We start from the raw sequence: 24,414 nt of genomic DNA on the forward strand, positions 1-24,414 counted from the left end.
CATAGGGAAGAATATGGATTTTTCAACTAACCTTGTGCACTTGAATCCAGAGAGAGTAATTGATGCTTGTCTCAAAGTATCTGGCAGCTTCTCTGTTCAGTATTCCTGACAGAATTTCAGCCTTCTTTAGAAGAGCATGAGAGACTGCTTATTGGATCTCTCTATGCAAAGAGAACTGTAGGACTTAGTGGCTACTTTAGAGCATATCACAGAATCTCAGAATCATAGGGGTTGGAAGGGACCTCCAGACATCATTGAGTCCAACCAAGCATGGGAGAAGAGCATGGGAGAATCTGTTTATTTAAAAAAACAAAAATGAACATCTGTTTAACCACTAGAACTGCTATTTCTTGATTTTTGTACATCTTTTGGAACTGGCAGAGATGGCTATAATGTGCATTCTTTCCTCCCCAGAGAAAAGGAAGGGGGAATGGTCATAGTTATAGACTTGGTTGGGTTACTCTGTTTTTTTCCTACTTTGGTTAAGGAAAAGAAAGCAAACACCACCACCTTGCTTGAAATAAATGCTTTGATTTCTGTTACTGTCTTTCATGGATTCTCCTGGCTTGATGAGGATAGTATTTTCCACTGTCCTGGTAGTACCAGCATGGTACTAAGTAGTTATAACATAGTTATAATCATGCTTTTAAGTGAATTTGTGCTCTTCTAGACAAACAAATGGAATTTATCAAAGGCATTAGGCTATGATTTGTGCATCTTTAGTGTATTTCAAACACTACCTACCAGCTGCAAACAGTATCTATGATATAATGTCAATATTCTATACAAAAGATTATGCCCTTTTATCCTTTTGGGCAGTTTTGGATATTGGCTGGGAGGAGTCCCTTGTGAGACAGTCCTGAAGTGCAGAGGGGTGCAGGAAAGCTGGAGGTTCCTCAAGAAGGAAGCCTTAGAGGCAACAGGAGGCGTGTCAAAAGTCGAATCTCCATCCTTTATTGGATGTAGTGGGAATGCTGAGTTCAATTTGATAACACGCGTGGGACGATCTAGCCAGCATGGGTTTGTGAAAGGCATGTCCCACTTGACCAACCTCATCTGCTTCTGTGAGAAGGCAGCTCACTTAGTGGATGGGGGAAAGGCTGTGGATGTAGTCCACCTACACGTCAGTAAGGCCTTTCATAGAATCACAAGGTTGGAAACAACCTACAAGATCATCTAGTCCAACCATCTCCTCATCACCACTGCCACCACTAGCACTAAACCATATCACTAAACCAAATCCTATTTGAATCTGTCTCTCTCAGCATACTCCTGCAGAAGCTGGCAAGTTGTGGCTTAGACAGATGTACATTTCTGTGGATATAAAAGTGGCTGGAGGGCTGGGCCTGGAGAGTGGGGGTAGAGTGAAATCCAGCTGGTGACTCTAGTCACTAGTGTTTGTCCCTTGGGGTCAGTATTGGGGCTGGTCCTATTTAATATATTTATTGATGATTTGGATGAGGGAGTTGAGTGCACTCTCACTAAGCTTGTAGATGATACCAAGTGGGGAGAAAGCACTGATCTAAGGGAAGAAAGGCCCTACAGAGATATCTGGACAGGCTGGATCACTGGGCCGAGGCCAATTGCCTCAGTTCAACAAGACCAAGTGTAGGGTTCTGCACTTTGGTCACAACAACGTAGCTACAGGCTGGGACAGATTGGCTGGAAAGCTGCATAGAGGAAAAGGATCTGGGGGTGTTAGTTGACAGCTGTCTGAACATGAGCAAGCAGTGTACCTGGGTGGCCAAGAAAGCCAATGGCATCCTGGCTTGTACCAGAAATAGCACAGCCAGCAGGACCTCTCAGTACGGGATGGACATTGGGATCTTGGAGGGTGTCCAGAGAAGGGCAGTGAAGCTGTGAAGGGTCTGGAGCACAAGTCTTAGGGGTAGCGGCTGAGGGAACTGGGATTGCTCAGTCTGGAGAAGAGGAGGCCCATTCTGTGGCAGGGAGACTCCCAGGAAGGCTGTGGGGTCTCCTCCTTGGGGATGTTCAGGAGCTGCCTGGCCATGGGCCTGGGCCCCCTGCTCTGGGTGTCCCTGCTGGAACAGAGGTGGGCCAGAGGGGCACAGAGGGCCCTGCCAGCCTCAGCTGTCCTGGTGTTCTGGGGTTACTTTTGGCTAGATTTTAGGCTGATGATGTTCTCTTAGGAGGGGAAGGTTTGTTATGTTCCTGAAATTGGCTTTATTTTAGATATACCCTGGCAATAAAAATACGAATTTTTGGAAGTGTTCCACAGAGATTTTCCTGAACACAGTGGCTTTTTAACTTTTCCTTTTTAAGTTAAAAAAAAAAAAAAAAAAAAAAGGAAAAAAAAAAAAAAAGGCTGAGTGACCTGAAATACAAGACTTGCTTTGAACAAACCCAGGAAGTGTATGTGCTGTAGTGCTTTTCTTTCAAATTCTGATACCTGTGGTTGGATAGCACCCTGTACAGTTCAGCTGCCCATAGAGGTGGCATGAGTGTGACCGTCCTGACTGACCATGGTCTAAAGAGATCTGGCTATGCATGGCTGCAATGACTGGGGGCTGCCTGGGAGCCTTTTCTGTGCCTTCTTGAGTGAGGGGAGGGGGGATTGCTGCTTCCAGTGTCTTGGCTCAGTCATCCTGGAGTTAGGGCTCAGGTGTGCAGCACACAGCATCCAGTGTCTGATTCTGTCATACCGAAGTGAAATCATGGAAACTCACAGCACTCCTTCCAGGGGCATAAGCTGGGAAGTGCCGAGGAGAAAAGTGGTGCCAGCAGGTGTGGCATCCAGAGGCACACTGCTGATGTCCAGTGAGAAACAGCTTCTTTCTGTTACAGTGCTAAGAATTCCTCTTGTACAGTGAAGCTACCAAGAAGTGGCAATACTTGTGTATTGCTCTAAGTTGGTGGTTTTGGTTGGAACTGATCTGCTACCTGTAGAAATCTCCTCTGTCAGGAAAATTGGAGAACATCTTTCTGCCTCTTTCCTTGGAGCTGTTCCATCAGCAGAAGCTCCTTGCCCTTGCCTTGTACAGGGAGATTAACTGAACCTTAGTATGTGCTGGGAGTTCGTTTTCTTTTTTTGAGTTCTGGGTTTTACTTTAAATATCATGAAAAATTCAAATGTCGTCACCTTAACTCTAGTCTTTGCTTGAATTGCAGTATGGAAATTGAATGGCAAAGCAGCGTTTGCTGCCACACTGCAGCTCTGTTTCTTGAAATATTCAGGTGCTTTACATCTAAATATGCATCTGTGTGCTTCTCTGCAAACCCTTAGGATTTGAGAATATCATCAGTTGTTTAGCCACAGTGACTTGTTTTCTGCTGATCGCCTAAGTGAATTCAAATCACACAGAAGTTCTTAGTTTATTTTATTTAACCTTATATGTGACCTGATCACACATAGAGAAAATAAAGTTTCCAATGCTTATCGGCTTGTTAGCATGCTTTATGTAAGAACTGTTATGTTATGTTAAGAAATGTTATACATTTACTTAATTGTCACCTGGGATTATGGTGATTTCTACACACATGCGTGCACATCCCTAGAGAGCAGGGGAGTAAAGTTGCCTTCTCAGCACCACTTAAGAATAAAGATGTTCCTTGCCCCCAGGGAATTTTCAGACTCCTTAAGATGAGAAGGATGTAATGGGTAGAAAAAGCAGACAGAAAGAAACACTGGATGAGAAGACTGTAGTAATATGAATAACTAGAGCCTCACGATCTTTCAGAACCAAAAGTGATGAATGTTCTTCTAATCTCTCTCTTCTTTTTTCTCTTCTAATGTAGGGGATTCCTTTGAAGAATTTGCTGCAAACAAAGATCCGTGTGAATTTTCTGCATGACGACTTCCATACTGGATTACATAATATTAGGACTTCTGACTCTGTTTTGATCCCTAAAAATGATTAGGTTTGTGTATGAGAGTTAACCCACTTCTGATGAGTGATCTAGACATGAGTTTAAATCGGCAAATGGGCTCTGATCGGGACCTCCAGTCTTCGGCTTCCTCTGTGAGTTTGCCTTCAGTCAAAAAGGCACCAAAGAAAAGAAGAATTTCCTTGGGCTCTCTTTTTCGGAGAAAAAAAGACACAAAACGCAAGTCTAGGGATCTGAATGGAGGTGTTGATGGAATTGCAAGCATTGAAAGCATTCATTCAGAAATGTGTACAGACAAGAACTCTATTTTCTCCACATGTACCTCTTCCGACAATGGAACAACCTCTAGCAGCAAGCCAAGCGGAGACTTCATGGAATGCCCCTTGTGCCTTTTGCGGCACTCCAAGGACAGGTTCCCGGAGATAATGACTTGTCACCATAGATCTTGTGTGGATTGCTTGCGTCAGTATCTCCGGATAGAAATTTCTGAGAGCAGAGTTAACATCAGCTGTCCGGAGTGCTCCGAACGGTTCAATCCTCACGATATCCGTTTGATACTGAATGATGACATCTTGATGGAAAAATACGAAGAGTTTATGCTTAGGCGATGGCTAGTTGCGGATCCTGATTGTAGGTGGTGCCCAGCTCCAGACTGCGGGTATGTTTTCCTCAGTGCCTGCAAAAAAGTGACAGCATAAATGGATAACACGCATAGCATTACACTTTTTGAAACTTTCTTTAGTATTTTGTTGTGTTGTATGAGTGGGTGGCAAACAGACTTTTCGTTTTAAAAAAGGCAACTGATAAACCCACTACACCCCCCCCCTCCAGCCCTCAGTTTTATCTCATGTAGTGTTCCTTTGTTCTGCACAGAGAATTTCAATAATGTAATGAAATGCATTGGTAGGTGGATGCTGTGTATCACTGCAGGGAAAAACTTCAGGTGTGCTGTTAAGGTAAGGGCACAAAGCTCAGACTGAAAAATGTTGACAACCAGGTGGCTGTAGTTTTGACTTAGTCCATTTGTTTGGATTTTTCTTGGAAGAGAAAACAGGGTATTTCTGTTTTTTTTTAAACAGTGAAATATGATTGAAGATCTTCTTATAGAAAGTCAGCTCCAGCTTCAGTTAGCTTCTGTCTCGTGGCTGCTTGACGCACCACTTGTTGCCTGTCAGCGGGATTGTGATGTGTGATAATCATCAGTTTGTTCCTGCTTATTATCTGAAGAGCGTAATGGTTAACATTGCTTTAAAACTCAAACAGTTCTGAAACCATTCTGAATTCTGACATGAGTGGGCTCAGTACTGCCATGCAGCTCATCGTGCTTCTCTGCTGCTGGTGGCTCATAATCCCATTCTTCAGCAAGTTGCTTTTTTAGAGAGATTCTTTTGCATTACTGTAACTTCTAAAGGTTGTAGCCATGACTGCAGTTTGGATGTGCAGCACATGCTGAAACAAATTAGAACATGGTATTTCTGTTTTAAAGCCTCACAAATGAGCGATAAGAAAATGGAAAGGGAGAAGTGTTGAGAGAGAACAAATTAAACAAGATTGACTATTAAATGGGTTAAATATTCTGATGGTAATGGTCAGAGTGTTTAGAAGGCTTTAAAATGTAACCATATGGTAAGAAACATTTAAGATAGTGTGAAAGCAGAATTTTATGAAGTGAAATATAATTTGCTGATTTGGATCAGATGTGATTTGCGACTGGAAAGGTGTTAGCTTCACAGGTCCAATGGTCCAGAATGGGTGGCACTGCTGTGGTTTCGTCTGAGCACAGGAGAAGAATGACTTAAGAGACAGATTGAGTGCATGACTTTGTAACAGAGTTGTGTGGACCAGTGCAGCTTACTCCTAATATTTTGATACTGCCAAAGAAAACAAACAGTGGATGGCCTTGTTTGAAGGGTGCTTTGCTTGGGATTCGTTAAGTTTTGGTATTCTGAACAAACTTGTCTTACTCAAGCATGTAAGAACTTGGCTACATTGTCTGTTAAACCATGTTTCAGTGATTCCGGTCATGTTAGAAAGTGCTGAGAAAGGAAGGTGCAGAGGAGTTTAATGGAGACTTGACTTTGCTTGTTTTTTTGCATCTCAGTTTTCTGGTCTAAAGAAAATCCCAAGTTTATTTAAAGAGTTTGGGACAGTGAAGATAATTCTTACAGATGTATCTTTGGATACTTCTCAACAGGAATGACCTTTATCATTGTTGTCCCAAAGAAACAGGAGATTGTGTGCTTGTGTTTTGCCTTGCTCCCATCCTCCTGGTTGCTTTTGGGACCCTTCAATACTTTGAAATAGTTTGATGAAGAATCACAGAATCATAGAATGGCCTGGGTTGAAAAGGACCACAATGATCATCCAGTTTCAACCCCCTGCTGTGTGCAGGGCCGCCAACCACCAGACCAGGCTGCCCAGAGCCACATCCAGCCTGGCCTTGAATGCCTCCAGGGATGGGGCATCCACAACCTTCCTGGGCAGCCTGTTCCAGTGTGTCACCACCCTCTGTGTGAAAAACTTCCTCCTAATATCTAACCTAAACCTCCCATCTCAGATTAAAACCATTCCCCCTTGTCCTATCAAGAAAATTCTGATAAAGTGGAGAATAAGGCAGGAGGTTGTAAAGAAAAGAATATGGGGAAAGCAGAGTGAGCTCCATTTTTCTCATCACATATAATCAGGATTGAAAGAAAGAAGCTTTCAGCATAATTCAATTACTAAGTTCTGTGGGGAAAAAGAAGCAACACCACAATAATCAAGTAGAAGAAGGACGACCAATAATGCCTTCAGTGAGAGAAAAGCTGTGTGTGGATCCTGCAGATCTTGCTTTCAGTTTGGCCTCTGGTCCAGCTGGCAGGCAGGGCTGCTGGGAGCAGCATGCAGGAGGAGGTGGGAATTGAGAAGCAGTGGGAGAGTAATATTGGGGATTTTTAGGGTGTAGCGGTTAGGAAGAGGGTAGAGGAAGGAATTGTGCAGAGGGGAGGTTTAGAGAAGCAAACATGATTCAGCTTTTATGCTAATGCTGTGTGAGGGTCCCGTGCCACTTAGGGTATGCACAGACTTCAGCAGATGTTTTCCCTGGTTGTTGTGGTACAGCAGTAGTCATACTTCTCCAATTGCTTTAGCAACTGCCATCAGTTTGCACGATATCCAGTTAAAATGGAGGGCTTTCTTCTTCTCTCTCTGTTAGTGCTGTGTGTTACTGGGAGACTGCAGCATGTTTGTGATGGTAGCTGACCTGATCTTAGCTTGAATCAATGTTTTCATGAAGGAGGTGGATGGAATGTATTTATTGAATTTGCAATTAATCCCAAAGTAGAAGAGGGAGGTGTAAGAAGTTCAGAGGGAAGCAGTGTTTCCTGAAGTTGTACATCTTGGTCATAATTTTCTGTTCAAATAGGTAAGAGAATGAACTGAGTAGATGATACGTGGGAGCACTTATCTGCTTATTCTGCTTATCTGCTTATCATCGATGAAACACCTGGTGTAATTGTTTCAGGGTTTAGAATCATACAATTGTTTGAGTTGGAAGGGACCCTAAAAGGTCATCTGATCCAACTCCCCTGCAGTGAACAGAGATGACCACAGCTAGATCACATGCTCAGAGCCCTGTTCAACCTGACCTCCACAGACAGAGCATCCACCACCTCTCTGGGCAACCTGTGCCAGTGCCTCAGCACTGTATTGTAAAAAAACCTTTGCTTTATATCCAGCCTAAATCTCCCCTCTTGTTGTTTGAAACCATTTCTCCTCATCCTATCAAAACAGACCCTGTTAAAGAGTCTGTCCCCTTCTTTCTTACAGCCCCCCTTTAGATACTGAAATGTCATGTGAAAAATGGTCTCTATCAGAACTACTGTTTTTATTAAAACTACAACTGTTGAGTGCAAATTGAGGAAGACGCTGTGGGGTGGGAAAGGAGGGAAGTGGGGTGAGTGTCGTAGGGTCAGTGTGTGGGCCAGCTACAGCTGCCTGCAGTGCCTTGATAGGGATGTGGGCCAGTAGCTGATCTTTCCATGGGAAGGACAGCGGATGAGGAAACCTTTTGGGCTTTCTTCCAAATCTTCTACAGATTTCTGGGGATTCTGTTTCAGCATATGAGTTGTCAGATGCCTTTTTAACAAGCCTGCAGTGAATCTGTATTCCAGATGTGCTGTGTCCTTTATTCTGCCTGAATTACTTAGTGATTTTGTTCAGAGATTACATTGCTGACGTTACTAGAAGAGAGCAGCAATCCTGAGATTCTATCTTTCTCAAGCAAGAAGTGGATTGGGCAGAATACAGATTCTTCATTCCTTCACCATACACCATTTCTGCAATTGCTTGTTCTTCTCCCATTATTTTTACTCGCTGTTACCCAGCGTTTGGCTCTTGAAATGAATGCGGCTGAAGCCTGGAATCTTGCACAGTGTGACCTAAGGTTTGCTGTGGTCTGAAAAGTTCCTTTCTGAAGGTCTGCTGGTGCATCAGCTCCAGAAGGGATGTGCCATCAGGGATGTGCCCTGTCCTTGTCAGCAGTGAGATGCAGATGTGCTAATGCTGCACCCAGTAGCCTCAAGCGCAGGCCCAGCGCACATCTTTGTTGTATCCCTTTATGTTGAAGAAGTATTTGGATCAGAATTGTTTTGTGTGCATACAAAGCAATTATTTCCTCAAGTTGCTGTAACTGGGGAAAATTGAGCTGATTAACTTGGCATCAATATGAATGAGTCTGACAATTATTGAACGCATTTTTACTTGGAAAGCAGGAGATGTTTGCGAACATGCAAGCATGTGTAATTTTTGTAGCTACAGCATCTGTAACTTAGGGGTCGAAAATGCTTGTTCTCCCACCTGTTGTTTTAATTCATGAATGAAACTAATAGGACTTTGTGAAGCTTCAGACCTATCAGCTCCAAAACTGAAATAGCTACATTTGCAGGTAATAATTTGTGCAGAAGTAGTTTTTTAGTAACATTAGTGAACGTTTCACATGAATTTTATGCAACTGCTGTACATGGGAAAGGATCTGTTAATAATGTACAATTTAATTTTTTACAGTAAAGCAACTTTCCTATGAACAGCCATAATCTTATGCCGTGCAGTGCTTGCAGATCTGCTAAAGTCTGTTCAGAGGGGCTGTTAGTGTGAGCTAAGCTGTGCTTCTGAGTGTTCTCAGCTGGGGATATAGCATTTCTATTTAAAATAAATCTCTTGAATCAAAGCATTGAAAATGTCACACTGGGGTAGGAATTAAGAGGTGTGTGCATATGTATGTCTATCTGTGTATTTATATATTTGTTTAGGACCAGACCTAGTGTGAATTGTAATACGTGTCTGTATCTTCATCATATGAAGTTCAGCATTTAAACCTGTGGCAGGAGTTATTTTCAGCTGTGATTTGTGGCAGCAGCATCGTTGAATACAGCTGCTGATGGTTGTATTTGATTACAAAATAATATAACAGTTTTGTAGGTCTCTTTGGGAGCTTTTTGGTTTTTAGTGTTGTCAGAGTAAAGCTGGTAACGATGTCCCAAACTCCCATCTATTTATGTATTTCTGGTTAGAAATTAACTTTTAAAACAATGGAGAAACTTTTATTTTATAAAATACTCTGTTGTTTTGATATTTTGAAAGTTTGAAGAGCGTTCAAGCTAGGAACAACCAGCAAAATAGAAACTGTTGCAGAGCAGCGGGTCAGCTGCCTTGGGAGTAACAGCTGATGCTCCTGTGATAGGGATCATCCTGTGTCACAGACACAATCCCACTTAGACATGCCCAGAGTGCCTGGGACACTTCTGAACCTGTAACTTTCTCATAGTTGCTTGAACACCTTTTTTGGTTTTGTTCTCCTATTTTTCTAAATCATCGCTGCTTTCTGAGCTTCAACTTCTCAGTACTGCAGTCAGCACTTTCAGTACTTTCAGTACCACTTGAAGCCATTAAAAGGTTGGAGAGAACAAAGTGTTGTGTTGATCAGAGTGTTTCTGTGCAGTCATAATCTTCTGTAGCAGCAGTATGCATGTGAAAGACTGAGGTGGTAAGGAACCTGTGCTGGCAGCTCCTGGTGTCCACAGCCTTCCTTGTTGCTTCAGCTATTCTGACAGCTCTTTTTAGCTTTGGTCTGTAGATGAAAAACACTTCTGTTAACAAAACTCTTTTGCCCCTCTTGATCATTCAAGATATGCTGTGATTGCGTTTGGATGTGCCAGCTGTCCCAAACTTACATGTGGACGAGAAGGCTGTGGAACTGAGTTCTGCTATCACTGTAAGCAGATTTGGCATCCGAACCAGACCTGTGATGCTGCTCGCCAGGAGAGAGCTCAGAGTCTGCGCCTGAGAACAATCCGTTCCTCGTCTATCAGTTACAGCCAGGAGTCTGGAGCAGCAGGTACGTATGATTAGGATGCTGAGCCTGTAAAATACCTTCCTAGTAATTGCACAGTTAACTTTGAAACGGCGTAATAATAGCTTGGAAGGTGATAACTTCTTTGTGTTTCAGAAACAGAAAACATACGTTTTTAGGTTTGAATTCAAATTTTTGAAGTTAATACTTGAAGAACTCTCTGGCCAGGGCACCTGACTACTTTTAGAATTGAAAAATGCTGACATCCTTCTTACTTAGTAGCTGAAGAATTCTGAGAAACCTAATACAAAGCAAGTGTGTGTTTTCACAAGGCTGCTAGTAGTAAAACTGTAAAACAAAATTAAACCCCCCAAACACCCGATCTGTTTTCAAAAGAGTCTCTTTGTCAGATGCCAGCTTTGTTTGAGACACTTTTTGAGCAGGCTAGCCCCTGTTCACTAGGAGTTACCTAATTTCTCTTTTTCAGTAACATGTTACTCTCTTTGACTATCCGAAACCAAACAATTCCAGCTTCTGAAAAGCTATACTTAACCAAAAAAAAAAAATAAATAATAATAAAAAAATAATAATAATAATAAAATAGATAAGAATGGTCTTCAGATTTCACCCAGCTCTGATCTGCTTGGGAGCTTTTGCATCTGGCCGAAACACAGTACATGTTTTGGGAAAGAGTCTATTGCAGTTTGAATGTGGTTAGAACTGTCATTCCCTAATCCAGCGCTAGCCTTGGGAGCCTTTAGTTTCTTGTTTGTTCTGGCTGGTATTAACAAACTCACTGTCTTGCCTTAGAAATTGGCATTTTGCTCTAGTTTTCTGGTGGATTTTAAAATTTAGATAAATTAGCATGCCAACTCCTTTTTGTTTTCCTTCCAGTCCCTACTAGCATGATTACCAGTAGCTCTACCTCATCCGTGCTCAATTTAGTTACTGCCCTGTAAGTTGTGTGTCTCTTCCTATCTGGGATCAGCTGGTGCATTGTTTCAGCTGTTCACTGCCTGACTGCGCTGCAGTCAGTACATGTAGATAGTTCCTGCTGGTTCCTCACCTCTTTGGTTATTCCTCACATCAGGCACAAGGTATATCCCTCTTTTCCCTTTGTGCAGCTGTTAGCACAGAGGTAGGAGACCGGGACTTTTGCACTAAGGACCTGCAAGTTACTTCGTCTGCTGTGCATAAATAGCTTGTCCCAAAGTGCATATGCTGACCAGTGATGGGCAGGAGCAAAGATCAAGACTGTGACTGTGTCACTGTGCAAGTATTTCACTGTTGCTCAGTGACCTCTTATTTGCTGATGGTAGAGCTAGCTGCTTAACCACAGTTTTTAAATATTTGATGTAAGAACAAGGAAAACCTCTGGAATTTTCTTCTTTCCTACAATAGTTTTTTCTAGGGAATAAGTATTGCTGTGAAGAGAAATCAAGAAGAGGACAGTGTACCAAAGAAATGCAATTAATGTAGAACAGGAGGTGGATTTATGATAAGGCGACATAATGCAGTGGAGACAGAATTCAGATAGAAGATTCATAACAGCATGAAATGTAAAAGAGGATTATATTTAGAAAGATATGTTGTCAGTCCTGTTTTAACATACATGTTTAATGTCTGGCTGTAATATATTGCATTAAGCCTAGAAGATCCTCAAACAGTATGTGCATTAACTATTGAATCACTTGAATGTGAACCAGTGTATTTTATTCCTGATCAGTGCTGTTTGGTCCAGGGCTTACAAATACAAATGGATGTCAGAGAAGTCATTGCCAAATCATGGTTTGTAATGCAAGCCGTACAGTAAACTTCCTCAATTTTTGTAGATGGTGGTTCAGTCAGCTTTCCCAGTATCTGTCTGTAGTTGATGAAATTGATCTGCCCAAGTAACTGATAAGATCTTAATATTCATTTTTAAACAGCTGATGACATAAAGCCATGCCCACGCTGTGCTGCTTATATAATAAAAATGAATGATGGAAGCTGCAATCATATGACCTGTGCTGTCTGTGGCTGTGAATTCTGTTGGCTCTGTATGAAAGAGATCTCAGACTTACACTATTTAAGGTACGCTGAAGAAAAAAAGATCCGTATGGTTGGTAACTTACTGTTTCAAGTTATATAAAAGTACATTGCTGTGTGGTGTAAGTCTGGCTTTCTTCCTGTTGTAGTAGAGCATCAAAGTTGAAGTGTCTATATCTGAGAATTAAGTTAGTTTTCAGTGCAAGTATTTAAAAGTCAGGGCACTGTTGTTCTGATAAAATATTTGTCTAAGTTGCGTGTGTACAGCGTGTATGTTGTAGAACAAATGGTGTGTTATAGATGAGCATGGACACTATTCTTCCTGATCTCTTGATACTGCTGTACTGTGTTCATATAAAGCTGCACAGCAACTCTGATTATGTTACATTGCCTCTGAACCACAGGCTGGGTGTGGTAACATGCAATGTGCTTTCCTTTGCATTTCAGAATCTGCTGTAAAGCCTCTCAAAAGTCTGAAGTGATAACTGATGTTCTGAGGTTCCAGTGACAGATACCAGAACAGTAGTTCTGTAACTAGCTAGCAGCTAACTACTGCATAGTTATGTCCATTTGCTTACGATTTCTTTACAGTTTTCCTATTTTTGTCTTAGCCCATCAGGCTGCACGTTTTGGGGGAAGAAACCATGGAGTCGTAAGAAGAAAATACTGTGGCAACTAGGGACACTTGTTGGAGCTCCTGTTGGAATTGCATTGATAGCTGGCATTGCTATTCCTGCTATGATTATTGGAATTCCTGTGTATGTGGGACGGAAGGTAAAGTACTGTGTTCAGTTGGTTGTCTTCACCAGGAGGGGGGAGCTGGGGAAAAGATTACTTAAGACTGATTTCAGTTGTGCTTTTATGTGGTCAGTCACAAAACAGGTAGAACAACACACTGAAAAAGGATTTCTATATTTTGCCACTTTATGTCGTTATTTTAATCTCTAGTTTCCATTGTGTCCATTAGAACTGAACAATCTTTAGAAAGAGGGAAGGAAAAAAGAATCCCTTTTTTTTTTTATAAAGCAACAGAGCTGAGCTTTAATGCTGCTGAGTTAAATGAAAGAGTGATTCTCTTTGTGTAACTGTAACTTGTCTTTTTCTCAACACCGTGCTATTTTGATGTCACGTACAACAAAACCCATACCCATTTTCACAGTAGTCATGCTTTGCTCTCCTCCTGAGGTAAGTCATGCACCCATTGTAATGCATCCAATTCTTTTGGCCCAGTTTCTCAAGACTGGTATGAGTTCTGGCATTTTTGTAACGCTGAAAAGGTTGATGGTTTCTTCCATTCGTCTTCTAAGTTAATGAAAATATTGAATACATCTCTTGAAAGGGATAGCAGGGGGAGAAGTTACAGTTTGGGGAGTAGTAGGTAAATCTGATGGTTTTCTGTCAGCTTAGAAGATAATAGCTGTCTTCTTCAAACTATTTTTCCATCTTGGCCATTATAACCAGGTTGAGCTGGTAAGAAAACTTGCAAGTCTGTGTGACATCTGCTTCTCCCTATCATCTTGGCCAGTTATCCTTGCACCAAAGAAATTAAAACAGATGTGATCTCCACTTGAAAAATCTATGCTCTCTTTATTTTCTGCTTTTACATTGGTGTCTCTTAAGCTGCTGGTTTTCGGGAAATTGAAGTTTCATTCATTCATTCATTGGCCTTTAATTCCACAGATCCTTGTTTTGTACCTTTTTTTATCATTGCAGTTTAACTTTTTCCAGTTTTCTTTTTTCCCCTCAAAGATACTCTATGAATAATGTTTTTCAGAAATCTATTCTTAGTGGCTCTGAAGTTGGGCCTCCTTTTTCAGATCAGCTCTTGCCACTGTGCTCTAACCTGCTGTTTTCCTACGGATCTCACTCCTTTGTCACCGGTCACCTGGCTCACAGTAAATCTTTGGTGACATCTGAAGGAAAAAAGAATGGAACAGGCCTCTAGTTTAATCTGCTGGCTGTCTTTACTTTTTGTTAAATAGCAAATTGATTTTTGTCTTCCTCTTGCTGGCATTGTACTTATAGAATAACTTCCTGTTAGCTTTGTCCTTTCCTTTTTTGTCTCCTCTATTTTAACCTTTCTGATTTTTGTCTTGACACCCTCATGCTGTTCCTTTGTACCCATTGAAAGTAATCTGACCTACTTTCCATTTTTTAACACTACTACTTCAGTAGAGGAAGCTATTTTGTTCTTCTGCAACATTTTCTTCTGCACTGGGAGAGTTTGTGCTTGACTTGCTATAGCTTCTGCAAGGAAGCACTCTTTCTCACTCATTTTTATAGATATGCATCTGGTAACCTACCACTTTTCTACTGGTATTGAAATCTCTCTTATTTTGGCCTAATGTTTTTATTTGGGCATTCTTTGCTCAGAATTCTGAAGTCTCTTACCAGTTTTCACAGAATCAGAGAATGGCTTGGATTGGAAGGGATCTTAGGTATCAAGTCCCAGCCCCTCTGACATAGGCAGGGTTGCCAGCTGCTAGAACAAGTACTAGATCAGATTGCCCAGTGACCCATCCAGCCTGGCTTTAAACACCTCCAGGGACGAGGCATCCACAGCCTCTCTGGGCAGCCCGTGCCAGCACCTCATCACTCTCTCAGTACAAAACCTTCCCTTGATATCTAATCTAAATCTCCTCTCCTTTAGTTTAAAACCAACTCCCTGTTGTCCTGTCACTATCAATCGACATAAGAAGTTGGCTTCCCTCCTGTTTATAAATTCTCTTTAAATATTGGAAGTCCACACTGAGGTCTCTCTGTACTCTTCTCTTTTCCAGGCTGAACAAGTCCAGTTTCTTCAGCCTCTCTTTACAGGAGTTGTGCTCCAATCCTTGGAACATCTTTGTGTCCCTCTTCTGCACCCTCTCCAAAAGCTCCATGTGTTTCCTATGTTGGAGGCTCCAGACTTGCCTCATGAGGGCAAAATGGAGATGGACCATCACCTCCCTTGCCTTGCTGGCGACTTCTGTTCTTGCTGGCCTTCCTGGCTGCCAGCTGGCCAGTGTACACTGCTGGCTCATGTTAAGTTTTCCATCAACCAGAACCCCTAAGTCCCCAGCAGGGCTACTCTCAAGGAGTTCTTCTCCCAGTCTGTATACGTATCTGGGATTACCCTGGCCCGAGTTCAGAAACTTGCATTTTGCTTTGTTGATCCTCATTAGGTTCATGTGGGCCCAGCTTTTGAATTTATCAAGGTGCCTCTGAATGGCATTCCTTCCTTCCGCTGTATCAACTGCACTGCTCAGCTTGGTGTCATCAGCAAACTTGCTGAGGGTGCTCTCAGTCCCATCAACTAAGTCACTGATAAAGATCTTAAAGAGTACCGGACACAAGATGGACCCCTGAGGGACACCACTTATCAACAACCTCACCTGGAGTCCACAGTCCTCTGGTGTGACCTTCCAACCAGTTCCTTATCCACCAAACAGTCCACCATTCAAATCCATGTCTCTCCAATTAAGAGATAAAGATGTGGTGGGGGACCATGTCAAAGGCCTTGCACAAGTCCAGGTAGATGACATTGGTCTCCTTTCCTTTGTCCATTGAAGCCACCACTCCATCATAGAAGGCCACCAGATTGGTCAGGCATGACCTTATCTTGGTGAAGCCATGCTGGCTGTCTCAGATCACCTGCTCATCCCACATGTGCTGTAACATCTCTTCCAGGAGGATCTGTTCCATGGTCTTCCCAGACACAGAGGTTGTTACTCTGTGTTTTTTAAGAAATCCAGACCGCTTATGGATTATTTTCTGATGTGTTCCTTTTGTTTGGGCAAAATTGCCCATAATAGAAAAATTTAGTATTGGCAAGGATCCTGCTGATGGCTTATGGAGCCCCTTAACACCAAGTCTTCCTGGATTTGTAACTCCTACACGGAGCACTCATACTGTGAGAGTATTCATTTTTTTTCTTGCTAAACTACTGCCTACAGGCTTTCCAGGTATGTTCCACACTCACGTGCTCCCTCACTCCATGTTGTTCTCTGTATAATGTACTCCAGAGCAAGTACATGCATTCTCTTTATGTAGAATGACAGTGTTTTCCTTTTCCTTGCCTGTCTTGCCTGAACAAATGCAAGTTCTTATTTGATTCCAGCGTGAGAACTATCCTAGCAAATTTAATTTACAGAGCACAACACATTATAAAACTTAAAGTTCTACTTGTGTTGTTATTCCTGTTGCAGCGGCAGTTTGATGTAAAAATAATAACAATAATACTGTGATTATCCGCTCGTTGTTGTTCTTTGCTCTTCCTTAGATATACTGAAAATTAACTTAGTGTGATGCCAACTATTAAGAGAGAGACCTGCTGGTCATTTGTAATTTTGTCTTAACCAAGAGTTCTGACAGACGAAGCACTTACACCTAAAATGCCACTTTCTTAGAATTAAATAGAAATGAAGTAGGAAATCTCTGCAACGCAGTGATTTTTGAAGGCCTTCCAAATTCATGATTTGCTGCAGTTGAGTTTGAAATGGTTGTGTTTCAGAGTTATGGCAGACTTAAACCATCAGTAAGGGTTTTGGTCAGCAGATCCTTCTGAGGGGGATCTTCTGATCTGAGACTTCGCAGTTCTACATGCTGGTTTGCTGAAAGAGTCTCTTCCTCTTGGCTTGTCATGAGAGGGTGCCAGAGCAATGGAGTTCTCACTCTCCCTCCCTCTAGGTTATGTTTGGTGAAGGCTGTCTTACTGCAAGATTTGCATGCCTCTGATGTTTCAGTCTGTGATTAGGTCTAATTATCTGTGAAAATTTCACTCCATATTGTTTGGGGGAAAGATGACAGGGAATGGGAAGTGTCAGTTTGCTTGGAGGAGGCAATCCTTTGATCTTCAAAATTGTTTACTTTTCTCAACCATGTAAGCTAGAGTCATGATTCAACAAATAACAACAACAAAGCTATTAGTGATTTAGCTTTCTTGAGGCTGAAATTAAACACTTAGGAGCTGAATTGGAGGGCTTCTAAGTTCAAAGACAGTTGCCTAAAATCAGACATGTAAGAATTTTCTTCTTTTGAGATAGGTTTAGGTGTAAATCATGGCATAGAATGTAGTCTGTATGGAAGAGAGCAGGATACGGATTCCAAATTATGTCAGTTTTTCCATCATTGCAGCAGTGCATTATTGATTATTGTAATGCTCTAAAAACCCATTTTCCTCTTCTTTCAAGATTCACAATCGATACGAAGGCAAAGACATTTCAAAGCACAAGAGGAACCTGGCTATAGCAGGCGGTGTAACCCTATCTGTAATTGTTTCTCCAGTTGTAGCTGCAGTAACTGTAGGTAAGCAAATATGATTATTTTGTGTACTGGTAACACCTTGCAGCCAGAGCTGCGTAAGCGCTCATGAATGAAACACTCAGCTGAGATAAGTTTTATGGTTTCCTTTTGCAGGTACAGAAATTGACATAAAAAAAATGAAAAACAACACATAAGGAGTGTGGTTATACATTTATTGGGGTAGAATGGAGGATTGGGAAACGTGGCATAAAATGAAGAGCTAATTATTTTTATCTTGCAAATTGAAGTTGTGATGTTGTCATCCGTCTTAAAACTGAAATATGTAGAGCTTCTTCTAAATAACTAAGACAAAGCTTTTGCCACGGAGTCTGTCTGTATTCTAATAACTTAAATAATTCCTATCAAATTTTCCTCAACGCAGAAGAAAAACAGTATTTTAAATTTAACATTACAGTAGGTGACAAACTATAGTAGAATACCAGTGACTTCATGTGGCTGGAGTCTTTCATTTTGGTTAGACTGAGGAGCCTTTGCATTGGGTCTGTGTTTGTCCTGGCTCTTTCAGGAGGTGCCAGCTTTGCCATTTTTGGTACCTTCTGTTGGCTTCCATCAGCAATTTACACACCAAAGGAATAACTTTCACAGTCCATTAAAAGTGGTGGGATAAACGTGCTTGCAATATATGCGTTTTAGCCTGTGGCTTCTTTCACTGTTTCCCTCTTCTCCTTGCCCCCCAGAATTGTTTACATTTAAGGTAAAATTGTATGATTAAATTCTTAGATGGAATCTGCATGATACAGGAAATACTAAAGATCCAACAGTGGTAAGATGGTGAGTCCCATAAAATCAATAGCAAAGCCCCATCTGACTTCAGTGAATGCCACGTCCAACTGAATCTATGTGAATATTAAGTATATTCTTTTTTTGTCTGTAAAAGAAGTTATAGAGATTGGAAGTAGTAATTCACCCAGCAGTATGTATGCTTCTCTGCCTTCCAGTTCTGAGAGAGGGCCCTTGTGCCCAGTGAAAGTAGTTTTGCTTTCACTTCTGATATATCAGTATTTCTTACTTTTGTTCTCTCCTAGTTTCTTTGAAGCCTGAAATGCTAAGTAAACGTCATTCTATGAAATCACTTTCATAAGAGAGTGCAAAATATGACTTGCATTTAGTTAACTCAAGGTGGTACCTTCCTCTGCAGGTATTGGTGTCCCTATCATGCTGGCCTACGTGTATGGAGTTGTGCCCATCTCCCTCTGCCGAAGTGGAGGCTGTGGTGTTTCAGCAGGCAATGGAAAAGGTGTTAGGATAGAATTTGATGATGAAAACGATATAAATGTTGGTGGAACAAATGCAGCTGTAGGTAAGAAGATGTTTTATTTTCTGGACTTTGTGACTTGCATTTGGTAGCCTCAGATACCCAGAGAACTTACTTGCAGGAGAGGTATGGCGCAGTCAGGGCTGTCTCTGCTCTGTGCTAAAAGATGAGCTCTGACATGAGAGGGAAGCTTCTGTGTTCATGTTGTGCTGTGCTGTAGTACAGCATTTGCTCACGTGGACATTGAGCAAGACAGTCAGCTGTCTTGTGGTTTGAATTCTGCGTAAGCTGTTGTCCTGCTTTTTGCACGGCACTAAGTGAAAGGTGACAGCTTTCTCATTCTTGACCAAGGTTAAATGCCAGTAAGTGACTTTCAGGCAGTAAAGAGTGCTGCCATGTTATTGTCCCTTTTACTCAATTGCTGAAGCAACTCTTTGAGTTTTCTCTGAAGTTGGCACGCTTTAGTTCCTTAGATCCAGTGTTGCAGTTTGATCAGCATGACTGAAAGCAATCTGAGGATCCCACTGCCATTTCACCTCCTTTCTAATGGTCAGCAAGATGCCAAAAGTGCAGAAATGCAGGACAGTGGATCTGCAACTTAATCTTATGTTAAAAATGATTTTGTTCATTCTTTTAAGAAAAAAAAAAGTATCCCCTTTTAAAAGTCATTTATTAGAATACTAATCCGAAGCAGTGATGCATTAAAGCTTTATTTGCCAATCTGAACCAGAACCAGACTTGTGCAATGGCAATCCATAGATAAAAATTTTAAGATAAAATCAGTGCTGCTTTTTCAGAATACTGTAGAATACTGTAGGTTTGTACAAGCTTGCTGCTAGCTTTCCTCTTTTTATCTCTAATGGGAAAGATTAAATGCCTTTAGTTGCTGATCTGGTGCTGCTTTTTTTTTTATTAATTACTTGATGATATCCTTTGATACTGGGTTTCTGTGATCCTTGACTCCATGTTACGTGCCCCACCCACGGACAACTTTTGGATATCCCTAGTATGTCATGTCCGATAACAACCATTACAGCAACTCCAAGAAAGGAGTCTCGTTTTCTTTGACAGTGACCTTTTTGTCACTGCATTTTATAAACCCTTCTTCTTCCTTTCTGTCTTAGATACCACTTCAGTCGCAGAGGCGCGGCACAACCCCAGTATCGGCGAAGGAAGCGTTGGCGGGCTGACTGGCAGCTTGAGTGCCAGCGGCAGCCACATGGATAGGATAGGAGCCATTCGAGACAACCTGAGTGAAACAGCCAGCACCATGGCACTGGCTGGGGCCAGTATCACGGGCAGTCTCTCGGGAAGTGCAATGGTTAGCTGCTTTAACAGGTAAGAGCTGTTCTTCCTGACCTATAGCACCCGGCCCTGAACGTGGCGTAGAATCATTGAATGGCCTGGGTTAAAAAGCACCGTAGTGATTGTCTAGTTTCAGCCCTCCTGCTATGCGCAAGGGGCACCTCACACCTAACACAGCTGTGTTCTCATTAGGGAGCTCTCTGCGTGCATCTCACACTGACATCATGAGTTCTGACTTGTTCAGAAGTCTGCAAGTACAAAATTGCCCCTTCTGAACACCTTGGCCTTGCCTCAGTGTCTGCTGTGAATTGGGGTCTTACTGTCCATAGGTGACGGGGAGTGTATGGAAAGGATTGTGTGGGGTTCTGGAAGGAATTTGCTCCTTAAGAAAATGAGCAGTGTTTAGCACCTCTCTTAAATAGCTTGCGGGTCCAGGCTATGTAGAAAAAGGAGGGCAGGATAGCACAGAGAGCTTCCTTAGTCTAGAGCTGTGACTGCTGGCTGAGGTACGCCTGTCCTCATCTTGAAGGTGCTGAGAGAAGAAAGCAAAGCAGACACTTCCAGTTCACTGTCAGAACACAGATAAAGAAGGCGTTTGGAAAGAAGCTTATGATCCCGGTTTATCTGTTTTCAAGTTTCTGTTATTTCTGTCGAAGTTGACAACAGTACAACAAAGCAGAGTACAGAACACAGTTCTCTGACTGTTAAGTCCTGATAAGTCATGATTTTGCAGCTGGGTCAACATGGGAACTGTTGTGAATTTGTGTGTCCTTTTGATTGTTTTCTCTGTTTCTGGAGTACGGCACTTTATCTGCAAAGGAATTGTAGCTCAGCTTGGAACTCATTTTTGTAACTTTCAGGAAGGAAGTAACCCAGAAACTCCGTTTTGTGTGCAACATTTTACTTTGTTGGCAATTTCATCTAATTTTGTTTTTAACTGTGGAACTGTGCTTACTATTGTGTGGTGGAGAAACTTTACAAGGTGGTAGTAATTCTCAGCTAGGGTGCTTTAACTGTAGTAGCAGCTCATGCAGCTCTTTTTCTTTCTCTCCAAGGCTGGAAGTACAAGCAGATGTGCAGAAAGAACGCTACAGCCTTAGTGGGGAATCTGGCACAGTTAGCCTGGGAACAGTTAGTGATAATGCCAGTACCAAAGCAATGGCAGGATCCATTCTCAACTCCTATATCCCTTTGGACAGGTAAGAGAAATGTGAAAAGAGAAGATTAAGCCTTACTTACTAAAGGATACCCTAAGCGTGCCTCTGCAGTTCTGGTTAAAGCTTTGAAGAAAGAAACAATTTTTTGGTTAGAAATTGAATTACACGTGATTGCTTGTATTTGCCAAGCTTTCTTCCAAAGAGGAGAACAATCTCTGTAGCTCAGTAAAGCGTTTCATTTTCAGACTGTCTGCTTCTCTTTGGGCTGTTTACTTGGTTAAATGCTTTTTCCAAAACAGGCGACGTTTCTCTCACTTGCTTTTGCAGTGTATTTTGAAAAGCTGCAGGAGTTTGTCCCGCTGTATCGCCTGGCTTGTTTCAGATAGCTGCTTACACCAGGTTCATTCTTGTTGCAGGGAAGGCAACAGCATGGAAGTGCAAGTGGATATTGAATCAAAGCCAGCCAAGTTCAGACACAACAGCGGAAGCAGCAGTGTTGATGATGGCAGTGCTGCAGGTCGGAGCAATGCTGCGTGTTCATCGGCCTGCGTGCCAGAAAGTAAATCTAGTGCCACCAAGTGGTCCAAAGAAACAACAGCAGGAAAAAAGTGTAAAGGTAAGCTGAGAAAGAAGAGTAGCATGAAGATAAATGAGACAAGAGAGGACATGGATGCTCAGCTGTTGGAACAACAAAGCACAAACTCCAGTGAATTTGACTCTCCCTCTCTTAGCGATAGTATTCCATCCGTAGCAGATTCTCACTCGAGTCATTTTTCTGAGTTCAGTTGCTCAGATATGGAAAGTATGAAAACTTCCTGTAGCCACGGTTCCAGCGACTATCATACTCGCTTTACCACAGTCAGTGTTCTCCCCGAGGTGGAAAACGATCGCTTGGAAAACTCTCCACAGGCGAGCGGATTCCCGGTGCCTGTTGCAGCAGCCGCAGGCACTGATGTTCAGCAGCTGAGTTACATCGCTGAGGAAAGCATTACTAACGCATCTTCAACAGATGTAGGTCTGGGTGTTGATGAAACTCTGAAAGAAGCAAACAACAACCATTCACAACGTGCTGCGGAATTAAGCACTGCTATTCAGACTGAAATTTAAGCCAAAAAATGCTGCAAAAACGTATTTACCACTAACGAACCCTGTCTGAAAGCTGGTTTAATTACATGCGACGGCTTCCGTAAGCTTCAGGTGACCGGCAGAAGCAAGGTTTTGATACGGCTGCGTTTTATATACCTGTCTGTTAAGGCAGAATACTTCATATGGATCTTAGAGCCGTGAAGGGACATGAAGGCTTTAACAAGTGCATTACAGCAGTACAAATACGTCCGTGTTTTTTATTTTTGCCACAACTTTGCTTGAAAGCATATACTTGGTGTATTTAGAAAAAATTGGGTAATTCTTGATATGATAAATGCTAAAATAAGTAATACATCCTGCACTGTTCGCTCAAAAAATAGGGGATGTGGGATAAATGGGTGTTAGCTGAGCATTACTGACTTAAAACCATTCTAGCGTGAAATCGAAGGGAAGCAGAAGTTTTGCAGAGGCCTCTATGAACATCTTTCAGCAGTGAATATCCATAGTGATCTTTTGTTTTATAACTGGGCACAGTATTTGGAATGCATGTGGAATGGATCGTGTAGCTCCAGGTGATGTGGCCCTGTGTCAGAAGCGTTCGCGTGCACACTTAGAGCGAGGCTGTGGCGTGTGACGTCACTTAGAAACGGAAGAAATTGGTACTTAATGTGTGGTGGAATGGAGACATCACCTGTGGACAGCAGTGGGATCACTTATTTATTCATGCAACCAACCGTGCGGCAGATAAGGCTGCTCTGCATTGTGTAAAACCTGTAAGATAATGATCCAGTGATTTATGAGCATCGTGGAAAAGCAGATGCAGCCACCTTTCATGAGGGGGAAAAGCGGTGCCCCGTCAATTCTTGGTGCCTTGGAAAAGACTGGGTGTGAAGTGCCTGGTCGTTGGAGGATTTGCCTGTCGTGTTTTCCAGAATGTCCTCTTTGGCCACCTTCAATCACAAATGAGAATCCTAGCGAATAAATGACTGGTAGATAACTGTATGATAACAAAGTATTAGCCTACCAAAGACTCACTCAGGCTTTCGTGAATGACTTCTTTTACATGACATCTCTTTGCAAGACGTGCATCTTCAGTCCCAGAGTCGGAGTGCAGGGCAGTGGCTGCCCCGCTGCCACGATGGCTTCTGGACATGCTGGCTTATTTTTCTTTTGCATATGGAAGATGTATAGATAAACACAAGCTGAAATTGGCCAAAGCGCCTGCACTGTCCAATGTTTTGTTTTGTTTTTCTTTTTGCTATGTAAATCACTAAAAAATGAGGGGAAAAAAGTTGTGAATATCAGAAAAACAGTTACCAATGTTCTGTCTTGTGTTCAATGTATTGCCATTATGGTGCTACTGGGAGTTGGGTTGGATGAAAAGAAGACGCCATGTGCTGCAATTCTCTTCCATGACTTATCCTCACCAGTTTCATTAAATGCTTATAACACTAGTGCCAGTTACATCATTTGATAATGCTTGTTACCGTATTTGTATATTTGCAATTCAGTTTTGCTCAGTAATATGCGTGTAAACTGCATATCTGAAATAAATGTCTAAGTACTGAGTTGAGTGGTCCTGTCAGCATGCAGGCGGCCTTATGGAACGCATCGGATCTCAGGTGGCTCTCCACACGGTCCAGCTCCGACTGCTGGCATCTTCTGTTGCCCCAGATTTTGGTTTTGTTTGGTGGCCTTTGGCTCTGGTGTTTTGAAACGTTTCCAATGGTGGATGCTTAAGGAGAGGATAGAAATGAGGATGAATGAAACAGACTGTATCCTGGAAATGGCAGCCAGGCATAGAGGCAGTTCTGTCATTGGATGCTCTGAATTGGAAGCAGGTGTGAACTCTGAATTTAGTGGGAAGGTTTGAGTTGGGCATTTTTGGGTGTGTGCACACTTCATTCTGGATTTTTTTTTTCTATTTGTTACAGTACTCTGTTATTGATGAGTGATGTGTTGAAATAGGATGAGCATTAACTAAATATTTTATTGTGCCTTCATTTTGGGCTCTCCAGCTCAAGGAAGACAGGCATCTACTGGAGAGAGTCCAGCAGAGGGCTACAGAGATGAGGTGGGGCCTGGAGCATCTCCTATGTAAGGAA

General features: G+C 42.1%; 1 protein-coding gene across 3 annotated transcripts in view; it reads left to right on the forward strand.

Moving 5' to 3' along the window:
• RNF19A (ring finger protein 19A, RBR E3 ubiquitin protein ligase) overlaps positions 1–23,877 on the forward strand; it is a 57,766-nt gene extending 33,889 nt beyond the window's left edge. For all 3 annotated transcript variants that reach the window (XM_048939175.1, XM_048939177.1, XM_048939176.1), the window contains 9 exons: positions 3,757–4,504; positions 10,011–10,219; positions 12,103–12,247; positions 12,814–12,976; positions 17,374–17,488; positions 18,645–18,806; positions 19,886–20,099; positions 21,122–21,265; positions 21,640–23,877. In XM_048939175.1, coding sequence (XP_048795132.1) covers positions 3,888–4,504; positions 10,011–10,219; positions 12,103–12,247; positions 12,814–12,976; positions 17,374–17,488; positions 18,645–18,806; positions 19,886–20,099; positions 21,122–21,265; positions 21,640–22,330 — 2,460 coding nt within the window. In that variant the 5' untranslated portion in view covers positions 3,757–3,887 and the 3' untranslated portion in view covers positions 22,331–23,877. The remainder of the gene's footprint in view (positions 1–3,756; positions 4,505–10,010; positions 10,220–12,102; positions 12,248–12,813; positions 12,977–17,373; positions 17,489–18,644; positions 18,807–19,885; positions 20,100–21,121; positions 21,266–21,639) is intronic.
• The last annotated feature ends 537 nt before the right edge of the window (positions 23,878–24,414 follow it).

Source organism: Lagopus muta, chromosome 3, assembly GCF_023343835.1.
Source record: "Lagopus muta isolate bLagMut1 chromosome 3, bLagMut1 primary, whole genome shotgun sequence".
In the NCBI taxonomy this organism is placed as follows: Eukaryota; Metazoa; Chordata; class Aves; order Galliformes; family Phasianidae; genus Lagopus; species Lagopus muta.